This window comes from Triticum urartu, chromosome 1, assembly GCF_003073215.2.
Source record: "Triticum urartu cultivar G1812 chromosome 1, Tu2.1, whole genome shotgun sequence".
Classification (NCBI taxonomy): Eukaryota; Viridiplantae; Streptophyta; class Magnoliopsida; order Poales; family Poaceae; genus Triticum; species Triticum urartu.
The window spans coordinates 352,034,645-352,053,998 of record NC_053022.1 but is presented as its reverse complement, the minus strand read 5'-3'; the positions used below and the strand labels follow the sequence as shown (position 1 = coordinate 352,053,998).

General features: G+C 41.2%; 2 protein-coding genes across 4 annotated transcripts; both read right to left on the bottom strand.

Annotated features, from left to right (window-relative positions):
• Nucleotides 1-269: 269 nt before the first annotated feature.
• Nucleotides 270-6,176, bottom strand: LOC125511554 (pentatricopeptide repeat-containing protein At4g19440, chloroplastic-like). Of its 2 annotated transcripts, XM_048676967.1 has the most exons (4): nucleotides 3,323-6,176; nucleotides 2,891-2,980; nucleotides 1,939-2,394; nucleotides 270-656 (listed from the first exon to the last, which is right to left on the bottom strand). In XM_048676967.1, the coding sequence occupies exon 1, from the start codon at nucleotides 6,059-6,061 to the stop codon at nucleotides 3,617-3,619; it is 2,445 nt and encodes an 814-aa protein (XP_048532924.1). In that variant the 5' UTR covers nucleotides 6,062-6,176; the 3' UTR covers nucleotides 270-656; nucleotides 1,939-2,394; nucleotides 2,891-2,980; nucleotides 3,323-3,616. The 2 variants fall into 2 exon arrangements, with proteins under 2 accessions (XP_048532924.1, XP_048532916.1); XM_048676959.1 differs by lacking the exon at nucleotides 1,939-2,394.
• A 4,528-nt stretch (nucleotides 6,177-10,704) lies between these two features.
• On the bottom strand, nucleotides 10,705-19,354 carry LOC125511538 (phenylalanine--tRNA ligase beta subunit, cytoplasmic-like). Of its 2 annotated transcripts, none has more exons than XM_048676948.1 (18): nucleotides 19,217-19,354; nucleotides 19,011-19,114; nucleotides 17,910-18,039; nucleotides 17,097-17,212; nucleotides 16,933-17,006; nucleotides 15,653-15,694; nucleotides 15,457-15,498; nucleotides 15,200-15,276; nucleotides 14,846-14,972; nucleotides 14,573-14,740; nucleotides 14,162-14,287; nucleotides 13,948-14,058; nucleotides 13,703-13,837; nucleotides 13,003-13,077; nucleotides 11,510-11,617; nucleotides 11,340-11,426; nucleotides 11,165-11,251; nucleotides 10,705-11,080 (listed from the first exon to the last, which is right to left on the bottom strand). In XM_048676948.1, the coding sequence occupies exons 4-18, from the start codon at nucleotides 17,155-17,157 to the stop codon at nucleotides 11,012-11,014; spliced, it is 1,389 nt and encodes a 462-aa protein (XP_048532905.1). In that variant the 5' UTR covers nucleotides 17,158-17,212; nucleotides 17,910-18,039; nucleotides 19,011-19,114; nucleotides 19,217-19,354; the 3' UTR covers nucleotides 10,705-11,011. The 2 variants fall into 2 exon arrangements, with proteins under 2 accessions (XP_048532905.1, XP_048532897.1); XM_048676940.1 differs by having other exon boundaries at nucleotides 16,933-16,999.

The window sequence follows — 19,354 nt, the reverse complement described above, 5'->3', positions numbered from 1 at the left end:
TGGAGTTATGAAATAGAGTAGCAAAGAAAGCTACTTGCTCAAGGAAGATACATTTTCATGTGGTTAACAAAATCTGCAAGTAATAGAAATCATGCTTAGTTTTATTTCCAGACGCTCTTACCCTGATTATGATTTGGTGGCTGGATTTTTCCTGCACCTATATTTTACCAGTATCTTAAGTAAATCCATGGCTCAGAGTTGTACAACCTCCAAACATCTTATATTTAGGAATGGAGGTAGTATTTCTTTCGGGTTGTAAACCGTGCTTGGGACACATGTTATAACTGGTATTCAAAGGATCACATACACACTACTAATATCATTTAGATCTCTAATTTCAAATACATGTACACTTCCAAACAAACTGCACAAGCAGAAAATGAGCTGAAATTTCGATTTATATAGCCGTACCATAACATCAGTAAGAAAATGAAAATTTCTCATATTTGCATAAATCCATGAGAACAAAATTCACATACTTCAGTGCTCAAAGTCAGCAACCGAGGATTATTCTTTGTCTTGTCAGCATGCTAGATAGCCAAAGTCAGCACTTAACAGTTGTTGAATTGTTATAGGTTGGAACACAAAATTTTGAGATAGATTCTTTTGCTTGCTTCATGAACTCATGCATCATAGTATCATATGAAAACGGCAAACTGCAGAGAGAGAAACAATATTATCTTCTGTAATGATCACCTTGGTTCGCAATTAACAACTTAAGCATAGATACTAATATACCATCCTAGCACATGATCAATTTGCTTCATAGTTGAACTATGCAACACAAATAACATTTTACATCCAGCAAATAGTACATAAATGAAGTAGTTTAATTTTACATATGTTTACTTATTACGGGTCATAGGTAAATATTGAAGCAATATATATTTGCAAGGTCTGAACTACAAATAGGTTGGATAACTTATACTGAGAGATTAGGTTGCTGATAGAATTATAATACAAGTAGCTATCCTAATTAAAAGAAGTTCACCGTGTGCCGAATACTCCAAGTATGTGACAGAATTAAATAAAAATGGGAAGCACAATATGCTGCAATAAGTAACCAGATTATGTATAACATCAGAGAACTGAAATATTAAACTTGGTAAGGTGTCATAATCAAAATGACGATTATCTCAGCATAGTCAACCTGGATTGTACAACCCAGAACATGACTCCATGCACAGAAGCTAACAAGAAATTATACAGTGTACGAACTTTTAGCTAACAACTCTTGGCAATGCAGAAGACCCAAATGATGTGTAACAGGTAAATATAAGCAATTCTAAGAGATGATGCTTTAACTAAAAAGTCCAAGCAGTACATAACTCAAGTAATTTTGAGCATCTACAGGTACACTTTGATTTGAACATGGCAAGGAGAGCACATGACCAACCAAGCACACAACAATGGAAATAAAAGGAGCTGGAACATGGCACTACAATTAGCTTGCATTACAAACTGCATTATCAAAACAGACACATGAGACGGCATTCTTGATTTAAGTTACAGAATAGCAGAAGACGCTACTAATTTTATTTTATTTTATCAAATCAATGTAGATGGACCCATAAATGAGTGCAAAAATGATACTCCCTCCGTCCCAAAATAAGTTGTACTAAAGTTGAGACACATATTTTGGGACGGAGGGAGTAGAACTGTGCAAAAATTCAGTTATTAGTTGCCTAATCTGACAAGAAAGTGGAGATGGCAGTTAGCAGAAAAATTCTAAAATCTGTGGTAACTAAAAGGGCACCTATCTCCATGGCCCACATTATGAGAGAAAACCACATCAAATAGAGGATGAACATGCATGAACTTCCTGGAGAATCCAATGTTGTAGAAAAAATGCATATGCAAGTGAATACAGCCGAGCTCCAGCCCATGAAGTTGAACCTCTGTATGTCTGCATCGGTGGAGCAGAAGCTGCTCACTCACCTGAAGGTTGCTGGACGGGATCAGTTTGAATGGCAGCTGCCTGAACCGGATCGCGGCAGGTATGAAAGACAAGGGGCCAGCACGGTCAATGTCATGGTCGTTGGTGCCTCACTCCCCTGGTCATGGTCACGGTTGCCGACACCAGCGTCGACGTCTCGCCCTCGACATAATCCTGATCAACCCCTCCCAACGCTCGACCTCGCGGACCCCCGTCAGCAGTGAGCGCAATGTAGACACCACGGCGTCTCCTCCACCCGGCGCCTCAGCACTGGAGATCCTCCTCCACCTCGTTACACCCGCAGGTGGCGGCGGTGGCCTTGACGGTGGCCGAGATGCGCCTCCTTGAGCGTTCCAATGGAGACAGGTGTGCAAATCTCCCCGAATGGCGTCACGCTCCTCGTGTCAGGGATCGGTGTGGCGATTGAAGTTGGAGAGAAGGAGCAGCGGCGGGGAACCCTAGAGAGTTGGAGAAGATTAGGGGATGAGGCGTGTATTTTTTCTTCTGTCTTTTTTCACGGCAGCGTGGGTGGGAGGGGATGAACCAATAAAAAAACAGACGGGCGGATGAAGCTTTGGAGCAGAACGCGGTCCTTTGGCAGGAAAAGGAACCTTGCGTTCTTTTTAAATATAGTAGAGAAGTACAGATTTTGCAGTGATGTACAAAAGAAACGAATGAACTTGATATTTTTGTGCAGAAGCACAAACGGACATATTTTTGCCCTAAGTTTGGAGGTTAAATTTCTTACAAAAACGTACATTTACAAAATATTACAGAAATTAATATAATTTGTACGCATGTTGTTTATTTCTTTTAGTTCAAACTTTCAATTTCAAACTCACTCGTGTCCATCTCAGAAAAGGGACTACAAACCTAATGCTGATTCATATGAACATGGGGAAGAATTAATGTGTTCAATGATAGTCCTATGAGTACAAGAGAAGAAATCATTACCTTCTGTAACTTGAAGCAGGTAATTCCTTTCAGTCATCATCTATCCACTGAGAGGCAATCAAGGTGTTGTCATTGTCAACCAAAGTTAGGCTGTGTAAGCAGGTACAAGTCAATGCTTATGCATAACGTGTTATTATTTTTCCATTGTCAAGGGAAGGAATAAAAGATGTCCTGCTTGAGAACAAGATTATTTGCTTCACATGTTCTAATTTCAGAATACTATTGGGTGCTATACCAAGAAAAAAAATTAGGTAGAGTGTTTTCAGCTACACATTAGCATGAATAAACAATCATGATGCAGTGCACAGCACAAAATTTGTTACAAATCATGTACGCAGTACTATCTATCACTGTCGATTTATAAAAGGAACTCCATGTAACTATGGCAGGCAAATAAAAAACTAATTAATTGGGTAAAAGTGTATATTTTACCAATTATGAACCTTCAAGGCAATCTGGTGCTTCTGTTGGGCACCCCCCACATGCCACAAGGTAGCAGCTTGATGAGCAACTATACATTACCATAAATAAACTTTAAGCGCAACCTGCTGCTGTTGGATAGCTGTCCAAGATAAGAGATGAATGGACTCGGTTGATGTTCCTGCTAGATGAGAAAGCTATCTAGCCAATAGCAAGGCGAGGGCCTCTGTGGTCTCTCTAGTTCCCTTTCATGCTTGGATGGGTCTGTTCAGAAAACAGTCTTCCTTATGGTTCCTTAATCAAACATCATTCACTGGAAGTAGCTTCTTTCTGGCACCAAGGTCTGGTTATCCTATTAACTAATGCATTGTACAAACAATCATTCTGTGTCAAAACACTTGATATTTCAGCAGGCAGTTCTGTAGCCTTGTCCAATGGATCCACTTGAGAAAACCCTGTAACTAGTGTATTGTAAGTAACGTTGTCAGGAACAATTCCTGAGCTCAGCATCTCATCAAAAAGCTTGGAGGCTTCTTCATTATTACCAGATTTACAATAGGCATACATCAGAGTGGTATAAGTAAACTTATTTGGAGGTATACCCCTGGACCGCATTTGCTCCAAGTAATTCATAGCTTCATCCATTTTTCCTATTTTGCAAAAACCATGTATCATAATTGTGTAGCCAATTACTCCCACCTCAATGCTGTTTTCTCTGCTTTGTTCAAACATGGTCTTCGCCTCGTCAACAAGATAAGCATGGAACATCCAGTGCATAAGACTGCAGTAAGTTACATTAGTTGGTCTTATGCCAGCAGACTTCATAGTGTTAAGGACATCAATTGCACCAGAAATGTTACCAACTCTACCATAACCACCAATAAGTGCATTATAGATTACTACATTTGGTTCTAATCCACAGGTCATCAGTTCAGTCAAATATTCATTTACTTTATGAATATCCTTTATTTTACAATATCCATTTATTATAGTGCCATATGACACTATATCTGGCCGAAGTCCCTCAATTTTCATCTGATCCACCAGGTGAATGGCCTCTTCCATTTTATCCAAAATGCAATAAGCATGTAGTATTGTATTAAACGTGAAAATATTAGGCTTCAACCCTCTTCTGAGCATGTCATCACGGAGTTTAATTGCTTCCTCTATTTTATTGCCTTTGCAGCAACCTAGTATCATTATGTTATAAGTGATGCTATCCAGTTCAAGCCCCTTATTAACCATGGTCCTTAGAACCTCAGTAGCTCCTTCCATGTCCTTCCCCTCACAAAGCCCATGAATCAATGCATTAGAAGTTGCAATATTGACAGATAAACCTTCCTTCAACATCTTCAACCAAATTCCAACTGCTTCTTGGTGTTTTTCGCCCTTGCAAAGCTGCTTCACACAAGCTGTCATGAGAGCATCATTTGGTCGCATACCTCTTATAATCATTTCGCTTATAAGCCTTACCACAGACTTCAAACTTCCAGTCCTTTGGAGAAGCCCTGCAACCACTGAATTAAACAAACCAAAATGAACTACCATCCCAGCCGATAACATCTCCTCCAATATCTGCTCAGCACGCTCCATCTCCCCTTCCTTGCATAGAGCTCTAGCAATCAAGTTGTAAGTCACTGCTGTTGACTTCATCTCCTTTGAGAGCATTTCATCAAACAACCTGATTGCTTCTGAGAAATGCCCCCTCCGACAATGGCAATCAATAAGCTCATTGTAAATGATCTCATTTGGGGTGATTCCTAACCCAGCCATGTCCTGCAACACTGCACCAACCTCCCCAAGGCGCTGACTTCTTGCAAGACCATTGATCAGAATGCCAAAGGTGACCACGCTCGGAGTCACCTTGCTCTCTTCCATCCTCTCCTTCAGCCGAAAAGCCTCGTCTACTCTTCCACTCTTGCAAAGTCCATCCATCAGCAGATTGTATGGCACTACACCAGCACATTGCTGCAGCCCAGCATGGACTAACTCTGCAAGCATCTTAAGACCGCCGTCCACCTTTCCAGCCCTGCAAAGGGCCTTGATCATAGAGGTATATGAGTATGCATTCGGAGTGACGTTCTGACGACCACGCATTTCAGCAAACACCTTGCAAGCGGCGTCAAGCTGGCCAGCACGCACAAGAGCTTCAAGGAGCATATTGCAGATCTTAACGGAGGGCGAAGCGCCCCGGGAAGAGAGCACATGGAAGGCGTCCGTGGCACCCCTGAGGGAACCACGTGCGGAGGAGTTGAGGAAGGTGCTGAGGAGTAAATCCGATGAGGGGGTGGAGGAGGCGTTGGCCACAGCCGCTGCGGCAGTGTGGAGGGGGTGGTGATGTAGGAGGCGCCTGATTAGGCGGCGAGCGGAGGGGAGTGTGGAGCGATCGGCCGCGAGGGAGGGGAGGAGGAGCGCGGAGACGCGGGGGGACAGGAGGTCGTCGGCGTGGGCGTGGCCGTGGCTGGAGGAGGAGGGATCGTTGGAAACAAGGTGGTGAAGGAGGCGGAGGGCGGACGCCGCTAGGAGGGGGGAAGGAAGGGATGAGAGGGCGGATGCCAGACCGCGGTCGCCTAGGCGGCGGAGCAGGCAATCGAGGTCGCGCGACGCGTCAGGTGAAGGGGCGGTGGTGAGCGTCCCCAGAACCTCAGCTGCGGCCACGGCGTCAGCAGAGGACGAGGAGAGCTGGCGGTGGCGGTGGCGGTGGTGGTGGCGGATGGCGAGGAGGAGAGGGTGCTGGGGTGGTGGTTTCATGGCGGATGGCCCATGAGAATGCAAGGCAGTGCAAAAAATGTATTAATGCGCAGAAAAACTAAATCTTGAAAAATCATGTATTCAAAAACGTTCACAGATTCAAATTTTTATAAAACTGAAAAAGTTCATCGGTTTTCAAAAAAAGTTCATCGATTTTCAAAAAAGTTCATCAACTTTGAAAAAAATTCACCGATTTTCAAAAAAAGTTCAACGATTTTCCAAAAATGTTTATCGACTTTGAAAAAAGTTCACTAATTTTCAAAAAAAGTTCATTGAATTTGACGAAAAGCTCATCGAGATTGAAAAAAGTTCATCAACTTTGAGAAAATAGTTCATCAATTTGAAAAAAGGTTCATCACATTTGAAAAAAGTTCATCGAATTTGAGAAAAGTTCATCGAACTTGAAAAAAGTTCAGTGATTTTGCGAAAATTTGGTCACCTTTAAAAAAGTTCACTCATTTTAATAAGAAAGAGAAAAGAAACAAAGATAGAAAATGAAACAGGGAAAACAACTGCCTTTTCTGCGTTAATATATAAAGAAAATAAAAAGAACCACCATAGCACATGTGGTTATCTGGTTCAACTGGTTGTTGTGATTGGCTACCTAAACGAACGGGCGTGGTTCGAGTCGCGGCTGGAGCACCATTTTTTGGGAATTTTTAAGAAACAGGAAAGCAAGATGGGCCGGCCCGCTATAAAACCAAGTGTACAGGGGGGTGTGCGCCCTGTACCAGGCGCCGAATAGGATTTGGCTTCGACGGGCACGGGACGGCTCCTTTCTTCTCGTCAAAAACTCGACTCTCTTTGCTCAGTCCCCTCGTCCGCTATTGGGCTGCCTGGGCTGTCTAGTTTTTTTTTTTTGTCTCAAAAAAAAACTAGACAAGCCCTCGTTGTCTCAAAAAAAAAAACTAGACAAGCCCTCAGAAAAATGTACTAACTCCCTATTATATGCACTCCATAAAATAAAAAACTGCAGCATGAGGAGAATTTAGTCTCCTGACAGCAAAACCTGAACGCATAAACAGTACTCCCTTCTTTTTTTTTTACTTTTTTTTGCAAAAAAAACCTTCATTTTTATTTACTCTGCATATTTGGTTTGTATCAATTCAAACTTTGATCAAGTTTATACAAAATTATTAACATCCGCAATACCAAGTCAATACCACTAGAATCAACATTGAATATATTTTCACATCACGTATATTTGTTATTGTGAAACTTTATATTATCTATCTATTATATATAATTAAAACAAGAGGCGAATAAGCGATTATGTTCGTCAACATATGCTAATATTTTTTGCACTGTTTGATTAGAAAAAGGAAAAGTAGTGGTTGTACCCATGTTTGGTGGCTGCACCCCTTATCCACACCATTGAGTTGCTATGAGATTCGCCTTATCCTAGGATCGGCTTTGTAAGACTGTCACTTCATCATCTTGTATTGTTCGACCATGTACTTGGTTCGGTTGTTGCTTTATACTATATAATAAAGCGGGACAAAAGCATGTTTTCTAGAAGATGATGGTGGACTCGTGAATGTGCTGCATGGCTGCTAGCAGGTTTGGTTCTTCTACCAAGACGAAACTAAATTGGAGAGAAGTGAGAACATCATTGGCCGCATTGAGATGTGTTGCATGGCTAGTAGGTTTCGTTCTTCTACCAAGGCGAAACTAAATTGGTTCTTTTAACTTAGCTATGCTTGCAAAGCAGTCCTGGAGGCTACTCTCAAATCCGGATTCTCTTTGTGCGCAAGTTCTGAAAGCAAAGTATTTTCCGAACTATTCTTTTATTAGAGCAGGTCCGAAGAAAGGATCTTCCTTTACGTGGCAGAGTATTGTGGCAGGTTTAAGCACTTTTCGAAGAGGGCATATTTGGTGTGTCGGTACGGGTGAAATGATTAACATTTGGGAAGACCATTGGGTTCCTGGTAGTCCTCGTATGATCCAAACACCAAGAGGGAACACTTTGCTGCAAACTGTTAATGAATTAATAGATCCTACTACAGGAACTTGGGATGAGGTTCTTTTGAGAGAGATTCTCTCTCCAATTGATGTGCACATAATTCTTAGTATCCCTCAAAGTGCACACCTTGATGAGGACTTCATAGCATGGCACTTCACAAAATCATATATTTTTTCAGTGCGTACGGCATACTACATAGAATGGGATCATTCACATAGACACAGACTCATTCGGGCAGATGGCCAAGGACCGTCTGAGCGTAACCCAGTGTGGGAAATCCTTTGGAAATTGCAAGTGCCGAGTAAAGTGAAGATTTTTGGCTGGAAAGCCTTACATGGTATGGTCCCAGGATTGGCAATTCTTGCGAACAGACATATCCCAACGACTTCTCAGTGTCCTGTTTGTGAGTGTGGTGCAGAAGATATCAAACATCTTATGTTTACGTGTAGTCGAGCAAGGGAAGTATGGCATACTTTGGGACTGCTAGACTACATTGATGAATTTACACCTGTAGATAGGTCAGGTTCTATTGTTCTGGAAGAGATGCTTCGACAGCCCAAAACCACATCGCCGGTAATTGATAATGTTGGTCTGAAGGAATTAATTCTTGTGGGAGCATGGTATATATGGTGGCAGAGGAGGGAATTCGTCAAGGGAGAACGTGTGGCTGATCCTACACGCATAGCCTTCTCTATCCATGCTCTGACATGCAATTTTGTCGCAGCGCACTGTAAGTCTGAACGACTGAACCTCGCCAAGTTATGTGGACAAAGCCATCCAGGAACACATATAAACTCAATGTTGATGCTTCATTCTCAGAAAATGGTACTGGTGGTGCAGGTGCTGTGTTAAGGAATGATAGAGGGGAGGCACTTGCTGGTGCTTGTTGGCCTCTCCACAATATTTTTGATGCAGCAACGGCTGAAGCTACAGCTCTCCAGAAAGGTTTATCTCTCATCGAAGGACTTCAATGTGTTCCTGTTACTGTCGAAACAGATTCTTTGGAACTCGTCGAAGCGTTTAATGGAACAATTCAAATATGGTCTCCATATGCAGCAGTACTTGCGGATTGCTTTCAGATCGCCTCCAGGATTGGATCAATATCGGTGCATCATTGTAATCGGGAGGTGAACTACGTGGCGCACAACTTAGTTAAACATGCTTTTGTTTCAAATTCTACTATTTTTTGGGATGATGTTCCCCCTAGATTTATTGTTTCAGATGTAATGAACGATGTATCGCTGTTTGTTTTGCAATAAAGTGCGTCATGAAGGCTTTCCCTCAAAAAAAATTGGAGCAACTTAAAGATTGAACCAATGACATGATATGCAGGCCCGCTTAAATCAGACAATGGAGCGATCAAATAAAATAAAAATCATGCTCCGCAAAAATAGAGCGTACTACTAGTAGTACTTAGGGCGGAACCGGCCAGGAGAGATCCATATATCCATCGCGCCTGGAAACTTACGCGTGCAGCCATGCATATGCATTGTGCGTGCACCTGAACGTGCCGGCCGGCGGGCCAGGTCCGACTCTGCAGCGCCGTGGACTTGAGAAAGGAAAGGGACTCCACGGCTCGACGGTTTGCCTGGATAGCCTGATACTACTCACATGAGGAGGACGTAAGTTCTAGTACAGACTACGTGTGTATGCTTGCTGCTGAGTCAAATGGGGGGTTGAGCGGTCATGGTGAGACGACGATGAACGATTAAGAAGTCGTTAGGATCAAGTAGACAGCTACACCCCGCCCGCGCGGCCGGCAGCGCCGGCTATGTGTAGTGTAGTGTCTCCAATCTTATGTATGATCCAGGTTATTAGGGCCATGACCAGTTTATAAGGGAGAGTATCCATCCTTCTTTCAGTCTGAACTTTTGGAATGGAGTATGCTTTCTGCTGAATACTGGTCCATGTACGCATAAACGTTCAGAATGTGGGTGGGCTAGTCCGAGTTAGACGCTAATATCTGGTATCAAAACCAGCATCGCCATGCTAACATAGGTCTGTCTAAACCATTCGATGAAAGGTTAGATTACTATTTTTGCATGTTGGCATCATTTTTTCTTCTTAATTTATTACTAATGCATGATATATGCAATTATATATGATTCATTGCAAGCGTGAGATTGGTGACATTAACATGTAATATATATGGACGTATTAAAAGAAGGAAATTCTAGCCACAAGCAGAGTCGTCCTCCCACTTTTCAGGAAGATGACACAAGGGCCTCAATGAACAGTTTAAGTCACCATCTTATTTTGTCACAGTGGCTTGACTCAGCAACATCCATGACCGACACAAGAGGGGGCTTGAAGTCCGGTTTTTGCTCCGTAGTGAAGCATCAGTGACTAGATTATGCATAACCCGTTGCAACACACATGCTCTTTTGCTAGTAATAAGAAAAAAAGAAAGAAAAACTCTGCAGCTGAAGGCAAAGCGCCTACAATTGGTCCATTCAGAAAACAACGCAAACAGATATCAGGAGAAGTAGACAGCAGAGTTCAGCCGCAAGCTGGGAAAAGAAGTGGGCAGGTCAGGGTTTGTTCGACTAACAGAACTGAATTGTCAGGTTTTTGTGAAAAAGACGCTGAACGCTAAATTTACTTAAGCATCATGTCAAACATGGTTCGGAAGGGATTCATGAACTAAGTGATTGCCTTTCCACCATCAAACTCTTCACAATATTAATAACTGGCATATTTCATAGAAACATGTGTGCCAAAATGGTGCTGTATAATTGTATCAAAACGGAAACAAAGTAAGGCACATCTTTCACTCACAAAAAGCTGAGGCATCTACAGTATCATGATACTTCTTCCTTTTCCAACTCAAACATGCAAGCACCAATGTGAGCTACTACAATTGAGCATGTAGTGTCCAAACTAAAATGGGGGTCCTGTTGTGTTGAGATACCACACGCCTGCCAAACTGTCAGGTACTCAGGTGAACAAAACCAACAGGCGAATCCCCTGATTCATATACATGGCAGCTACAAAAGAGCCTCAATGTCAATCTCAACGAAGGTGCAGGGGTCCAGAATGCCAAATTTTCTTAGCACCTGCATATAACAGACTAGGTCAAATTAACTGTTCACAGATCATCATTCCATGGCTTTTTTTTTGCACATGATAAAAAAAATTACCTCAGCATGGACAATTCCTAAGTAGCCAACCTGCTTTCCATCACTCATAACAATTTTGCATTGTCTTTTAGTAAAGAACTCGGGTTCCTACAAGACAAGACATCAGTACAGATGTTCATAACAACCAAAGGAACGTTGGATGTGCCCAAATGTATCGAGAATTTCAAATGCTTACACTTGAAGGAACATAGTAAGTCTGGCCGAAATTTATGTGTGGAGCTCTCACGATTTTGACAATCCTATCCACCAAACCCATAATTTCCTGGGTAATTGATAACAATTAGCCAAGGCCAAGAACAAAGCACTTTAAATATTACTCCTGCACAAAAGTAATTGCTTATTTACCTCAAATCCAGAATTACTATTACAGTACAAAGCTGCAAGCCGGCGATTATTAGAGGCACCAACATCACGTGAAGTATCCAATGACACTACATCACCAACTTCAAAAATCTGCACACATAACAATGCTGAAAAAATATACTATGGCCAATTGGTTATTAGCAACATAAGCAACTCTAAAGCGTTTCTTTTAGAAAATCATGATAACGTGTATTAAAAAACATAATTATTACAAACCAATATTATGTATCAGCCGATAAATAAATAAAAAATGAACACTGGTAGGGGCTCGAAGGCCCCAGATGCATCATTAATATTTCAGCGGTGGTACAGAGCATCTAGCAGCAGGACCCAAAGAAAAATACAGATTACAACCAGATCCCTGACTTATGCAAGGAGGACCCCAGAAGACGAAAGTAAAATGCAATCGGGTCCTTAACAACCGCGCCGGGGACGAGACCACTTGGTCCGACGACCCCTCTGTTAGAGTTATATTGATGATGATCTTTGGCCTTTTGTATTCTAGCCTTTTGGCATCCTCTCGTACATGTATATATGTTGGCTTTGGCCTCCTACTAATATCAAGTTAATTATCATCAACATGGTATTAGAGCTATAGGTTGTATGCCATGGAATCTGCACTATAGTTGTAGTGCCTCCCTTGTGGCAACTTAGCCGGGAGGATTGAAAAGGGCCGCCCTTCGGCCATAGGATGCACCGGATTGCTGGCAGGACCGGCTGGCCACCGTAGGCGCCGTAGCCTCTCCAAGACCACCGTTGGTGACGAGCGTCATCCCCATCTGCATCAACTCCGCCGCTTCTCATCTGCTGAAGGAACATGCAAAGAAAGGAGAAGCTGGAGAACCTCCTCGAGAGCAGGGACGGACCCCATCCTCGCAAGAGATATAGATCCGACGAGGAGAGGCACTGTTGGAGCTGAACTTGCTGCGATTCTCCACCGCTACCCCGGCCGCCACATGACGGCAGAGAGGGAAGGGGAGGAGCACCACAGCGGCGTCTCCAAGTGCCACTGCGAGCTTATTGAGAGGGGATTCGCCAGATCCGCCGCCATCCCTTTGCCTCCATGATGAAGACGCTGCAGAGGACGACGACAACGGCCACCGGATTCTGCTCGCGAGATCTGAAGGCAGACTCCCAACGGCATGAAGCCAGACCACAGCACAAGGCCGAACAACATAAATCTAAGCCTACTATCTACAGAAGAAGCCCCGCATCCAATCCCAACCTTGCTCCAACCGGCACCGCCGGTGGAGAAGAAAAGGGAAGGAGCGAGGGAGCAGAAGACGACTCTCAACGAGCTAGGGAAAGAGAGAACCCGGTTGGGTTGGAGACTTGGAGTGTGCTTGTCAGCCAATAATTAGAATGTTGTTATTATATAAAAAAGGGAGTATATGCACATTAGCCACATGAAGGGTACCTCAGTAACACTGCTAACACTAAGCTGATGAATACGATTGTTTGTTTACATAAAGTACCTTTATGGGTCTTGGATGGTCTATATTATGCTTCAGCGTTTTCAACAAACATGACATCAGACTACTTCTTACAACCTGCAAGATCACAAGCAAAACAAAACATACATTGCGTACTGGAATAAGCACATGTGAATTGTATAATTATATTTCAAGATCTTACATTAGAAACAAAATGTATTGATTTATTTTGCAGTAGGTAAGTGAAGACAGCTAAATATGAATGACCACATATACCAGGAGTATGATGACAATATGTATAACTATAAGAGCATCCAAAAGGTATTAATCAGAAAGACAGAACCATAACATTTCATCAACTTCAATCAGTAAATAATGCGGCACCAGAGAGTAGTTGTCCATGCATTCATGATTATACTAATTAATCAAAAAGACAGAACCATAGCATTTCATCAACTTTAATCAGTAGATAATGCAGCACCTGGTGGTAGTTGACTAGTTGTGCATGCATTATTGATTTTACTTGTACGCATATGTAATTATCTACAACTATTCTCAAAAACGAAGCTAATAAAGATACCAAGCATAGAAGGCCAGGCCTCAATGAACGGACGCTTACACTGCTCGCTGATTAACATGCAATTAACAAAAGAATGACAGACATTTTTCTACTGCAAACGGCTGTAACAAATAAATGAAAGATCCAATCATAAAGACACCCTTTAGTACTTGAGCAATTCACCTCAAATTCAGAAGTACGGGGGTTTGCAATAATGACTGCTTTATTTCCATTGTCTGTCCTGTTTAGCATGTCAAAGTTCTCTTCGTGTGAAGTCAAAACAAATGTGAGCACCTCCATATAACCAGCTCTTGCAACCTGCCCCACAAACATTTTTCTCCCAGTAAAATATCGAGTGAACATATGCATATGAATATGGAACACCACTGAAGGATTGCTACAAGGTACTGAATATTTTAAGCACATACCTCAGCACGAATTTTATCAGAGAAACGGTTCAGTGGTTGCCTTCCACCAATTGTCATAGACTTTGGTTTTGATTTTGGCACATTGTTGTACCCATAAGCTATAGCAACATCCTGTATGGAATGAAAATGAAAATCAAACCAGAAACTATCAACCAATTCTAGATAATAACTATAAAAAAAGAACCTTCGATAGGTAGGGAATTGCATATGTTACCTCTACTAGATCACGAGCATGCAGAACATCACTTCTTGTAGGAGGGACAGACACCGAAATACAAGGCTCCCCATTTGATGAACAAAGTTCCGCTTGCAATTGCATTTTGTTCAGAAGGGAGATAACCTGAACTTTCAAATACTCAGTCGTATCACCACACTTAATCAAAGCTGCGAACTTAAATTCAAAGAACTCAAGCAGAAAACATTGACTTGATTATAAAAAATATTTGTTTAATTTAATTTTGCATACAGGTAGAACATTGCAATTTGCATCAGAAAAACCAGCTGTTCTACAGTAAAGATCAAAATCTATCACTTATTTGAACTATTTATCCAGATATGAGGTCCATGGTTTCCAGCGAAATGATATGCTGAACTCGATGATTTTTCAGGCTTCAATAAAATATACCTGCGTCTCATCTAGGGAGATTCCAATGGGTCCAACAATATCAGAGAGCGAAACTTCCATTTTATAACATGAAAGATCAGGATAAATGGCTGTGCTTCCATCATGAGATACCACTTCAACTGGTTCCACTTCAAACTTATTTTCACAGTACTCCGAAAACATTGCGACCTAGACACATAGGTAGCAGGTGCATCAACAAAATAAATCTAATCTTCATCCAAAAGGACAGCACATTTCCAATCTAAAAGATAGCAAGCATTACATCACACCTACCATTGTATTCAGAACAATATTTGCTTTTGTAAGGTCTGTAGCAGTGCATTCGATAAACACATTCCTTGTCTTCAGGGTGATAGCAGAATGTGCACCATTGATGATAGGAGGTAACGATAATAAAGTTCTGCAAGTATTAGAGTGTCAGCTTGCTTGTTTGTACAGTGCATTCGATAAATTGCTTGTTTGTACCAAGGACCCAGAATAAGTACCAGAACAGTCCTGGTACAAACAATTTAAGCTAAGTATTGAACTGGCAACCAAACATGTGTCTTGCCTTTTATAACCAGACTATACGCCTTGTAACAAAAACAAGTTGAGAAATGTAACCACAATACCATGAAATTGGTTTACCTGTTGCTATCATATATAACTGGGTAAACTGGAGAATTCTCGATAATATGCAAAAACTTCTTCAACTTCATGTCAGACTGCCAAAAGAAAGTGTAAGCTATCGGTGACCAATATGTACAGAGAGCGTATTTAAGGAAAATCAGAACTAAGCATCAAGGGTATAGAACTGCAGAACTTCAGAAAATCCTGGTTCCCATGGTCATAAGTAGCAATATTAAGTGTAGCAAGGCACTATAACCTGTGGCATGGCTACTTACTCTGTAGAAATCCATCAATGCATCCGCTCTGGACGTTTGCTCCTGAACCAATATAACAAAGCAAACGAAAAGAAGAAATGCAAGTCAAAACTTCTGTTTTCCCAGAAACCTGCACAAAAGACTGCAGAAATGCTCTAACAGTAACGTGTAAAGTGGGGATAATGTATCACCTGGTTGAAAGTGGTGAGTTATTTACCTGTTTTAATGGGATAAAATTGATTTCCTGTGGTGGTAGAGCCTGAAAAGATTAATTAATATGTCAAATAAAGGATGATAGGAATCAACAGGGGCATTTGCATTGTCGCATCATCAGCTATAAAGGAAAAACAATATTTTTGATTTTTGATTAAAATGAAAAAAGCTTATCTGCAAGAGGCACATAAGAAGATATATACTATAGTCAAGAATTGCTTGCAAGGTGGAAAATTCCCACAAAAATCTCGAAACATAAAGAAAAATAATATCAAGTTATGGTACACTTGAAAAGCTCAGCACCTATGGTGTTTCTTTGTATTTACTTCAAATAGCCAAGCTATCAAAGAATATGGACAGCATAAATAGTGCACTGTAATTGGGGACGTCACATCCAAACACCACTATTCAACATGTACATCAACAACAACTATGAACACGAAACCATGCCTAGGATGCACAATGGTTCCAAGGTTCATGCACCAGTTACACCAAAATTAACACCGATTCTCCAAATTTCCATCTGAAGTCAATAGCATCAGGAGATTGCACACAGGTCAGGGAGAGCTACTCTTCAAATTTTACTAACTAGACCCGAATCCCCACCTTTCAACTGTCAGTTAACCTCCCCGGAATCAACAGCAGTCCGCACCGATTGAACTCATAGGCTGGAATAACACCAAACAGTGGGGAGCACCTTGGGCTCGTGTTACAAAGCTTCAGACCATAATGCAATAGGTTCAAATAACAGGTTCAAATAACAGGGGCACCTTGGGCCCACGTTTCCCCCAAATTATGGCTTCTCTAAAATGCTGGTGAAAAGGAGCTCCAGTTTATCAATAGAAGCTGAGAGTAAGCTCCAACTTGAAGACAGCCTGTTTAGAAGTATACTTTGCTTCTGGTGAACTCAAGACAAACCTGAATCTCCCCCAAACAGGGCCTGAGGCAGCCAAAGGGAGCTTTTGGGGCCAATAAGCTATAGCCTTGACATGCGCAGCTTCATGATGCGTGCAAAATCAATTAAATGGACCACAACATGTCCTGCGTTTCTCTATCCCTAAAAAACTTAACTAACATTAAAAAAAAGCTTTAGCAATGATCCTCAAACAGAAATATGGGCTCCCACCAACCAACCACAGAGAAGAACAGAAAAATGCAGAACACACACAGAATGAAGTAGCAAGGATGTGCCTGACGGAAATACAAAGCTCTCTGGGATGTTTGATGGAATTAATAAGGAGCATCAAAAAACTGTAGCTAATTGCAGCAAGGTCAAAAATCTACCTCGTATGAGAAGGGTCCTTGCAGAGTGTCCAAATCATGGGTACCAATAGCAACAAGAGTTCTCTTCCTGTCCTCCAGCACAGTACAGTGAGTTAACTAAGGGTGATGATCTTCAACTCACATAAAACAAACTAACACGCCACTGCTAGCCAGACAAGTTATACCGGCAAATATTTTGATGGAGTTTGTCTTGAAGATCAATGAAGCTGTTGTATCTGACTTCATCAAAAGTTACTCCTCTTAGGACAGCACAAACTACATATGGTCTAATTTGTGACGTCTGCAAAAGAAATAAATATCAGCTGGTCAAGGCTTTGACTTTCCTTTAATAGATACTAGATGTGTGCATACATAATCCATTACCTTCTAGAGAAACAGGACAACATTTTAAAAATGACGTAATCCATTACTTGGCATGTCATCTGCTGCTAGCGTCTAGAATCTCAAAACCATGGGCAAGTTAACATCTAAGAATTGCATTTCCTCTTTCGGTTATATTAATGGTCAGGACTACAACGGAACATTTATGACACACATGGATTAAGCATGACAAACATATGTATAGAAAATTAAACTAGTGCATTAAGTCCGCCTTTGTTTTCTTTTTCCAAATCCCTTTTTTGTCATTCATTTAACTCACATTGTCATTTCTCCTTTTCTGAAATGTGTTTTTTATCCAGCATATGCATTAACAATGAAGTTGTTCAAGAGAGTTTCCAATTGAGACGAACACCAAACCCTTAGACTCTGTCTATCGATTTTATCCACAGCTAATACAGAACCGTTACCCAGAAGTTAGCAAAACACTGAAGATACTCAGCCTTACTGTTTTTTCTCATATTTTTTCAAGTATATTAATTGAAAATTTGGCATATGCCGTAATATGGCCATAAGAAATTATAAGGGTAAAATGCATTAACCTTATGTATAATAAAGAGCTAGATGAGGGTGAAAATGAACCTTCTTCAACTCATTACCTGCGGTCTAACATGCATCTGAAGCATTGAACCACGGGGGATTGAAGCAATTTTAAATGTAGGGGTTGCTTCACTCCCAGTGAAAATGCGAAGAGATCTTGCTAATCCTTCAAGACATAACAAATCATATCTGCATGCATTGTAATGGACATCACACTGCATAAGAAATCTTATGCTAATTCTTTGTAGTTTTTTTAACAACCAACAAGTCATCCAATTGAACTTAGTAAACTAAGAAAACATATCGTTAAAGCATAAGGCTAACCAAGACATTTCCAGTGCATACTTGATGCCAGCAATACTAATAAGGTGATACTCCCATCTATAAAACCAGTGTAGACTATTTGAAGGATCAACAATTTGAAGTCTTATGTCACATCAGACATATACAAGAAAGCAGTTCTTTCTCTTTTGCTGAGAAAGCAAAAGTTCGTGGTTGAACACAATGTGCTGTGTGGAAGTTTAACTATTTGAAGTATTATTATCTCACATCAAACATGTACAAGAAAGCAAGTTAATATACTACAAGTGTCTCACAGCACCAAATAATTTCTTACTACACCCAAAATGAACAAGAGAATAGAATTAAATACAAAAGTAGCAAGACAAAATAAACTACTCATTAAAACCTTACCAGTAACAAGAATTACTATCATATATAGGGATGGTGCAGCCAAAGTTTATGTCAAATTAAATAAAAATCAGAGTGAACAAAACCTACAGATGTTGGTTCCGAATTTGATGCCAAAACCAAAAGAATCACCATATATGCAGGTTAGACTTGAGCTGACATTAGTACGGATAACAAGGTCAATCTCCGCAAAGTCCAATAATTAAGTGACACATGCCATGCACGATACCGATAAACACCAAAAACTTTGAACTGAATAGCAGAACAAAATTTGCTCACCCAAATAAAAGAAAGCAAACGGGTTACATGACTACAGCTACAGTGACACCAATGCATACACACATTTGATTTGACAATTAGCAGCTCAATGCAGACTAATTGAGCTAGTGATACCCGAAGACGGACAGATATCTCACACCATAGCAACTCAAGTCAGAGCAGTTCAGCTGGCGAAACCAAAATGCGCTTACCTATTGGCAGCAACCTCAATCTTGTAGATGACCTCGTCATCACCGTCCGCTTCGACATCTTCCTCCAGGTGCTTCTCCTTCCGGATAATGGCCTTCTCTGTTGTCTACACAAACCCAATGAAGCAAATCACATCAAACAAAATTAACACCCAAATACCAAAGCATGCGAGTAGGAGAGAAAAATGGCACAGATCTGAGCAGCTCACCACGTCGTCGAGTTCGATGCCAAAATCGAAGCAGAGTGTCTCGAATTCGTCTTGCGCTGGAGCATCCACAACAAAGAAACGATATTAGTTAGGTGTTCTTGCGGCGGGTTAAGGGAAGGAGTATGTGCCGGGGTTTCG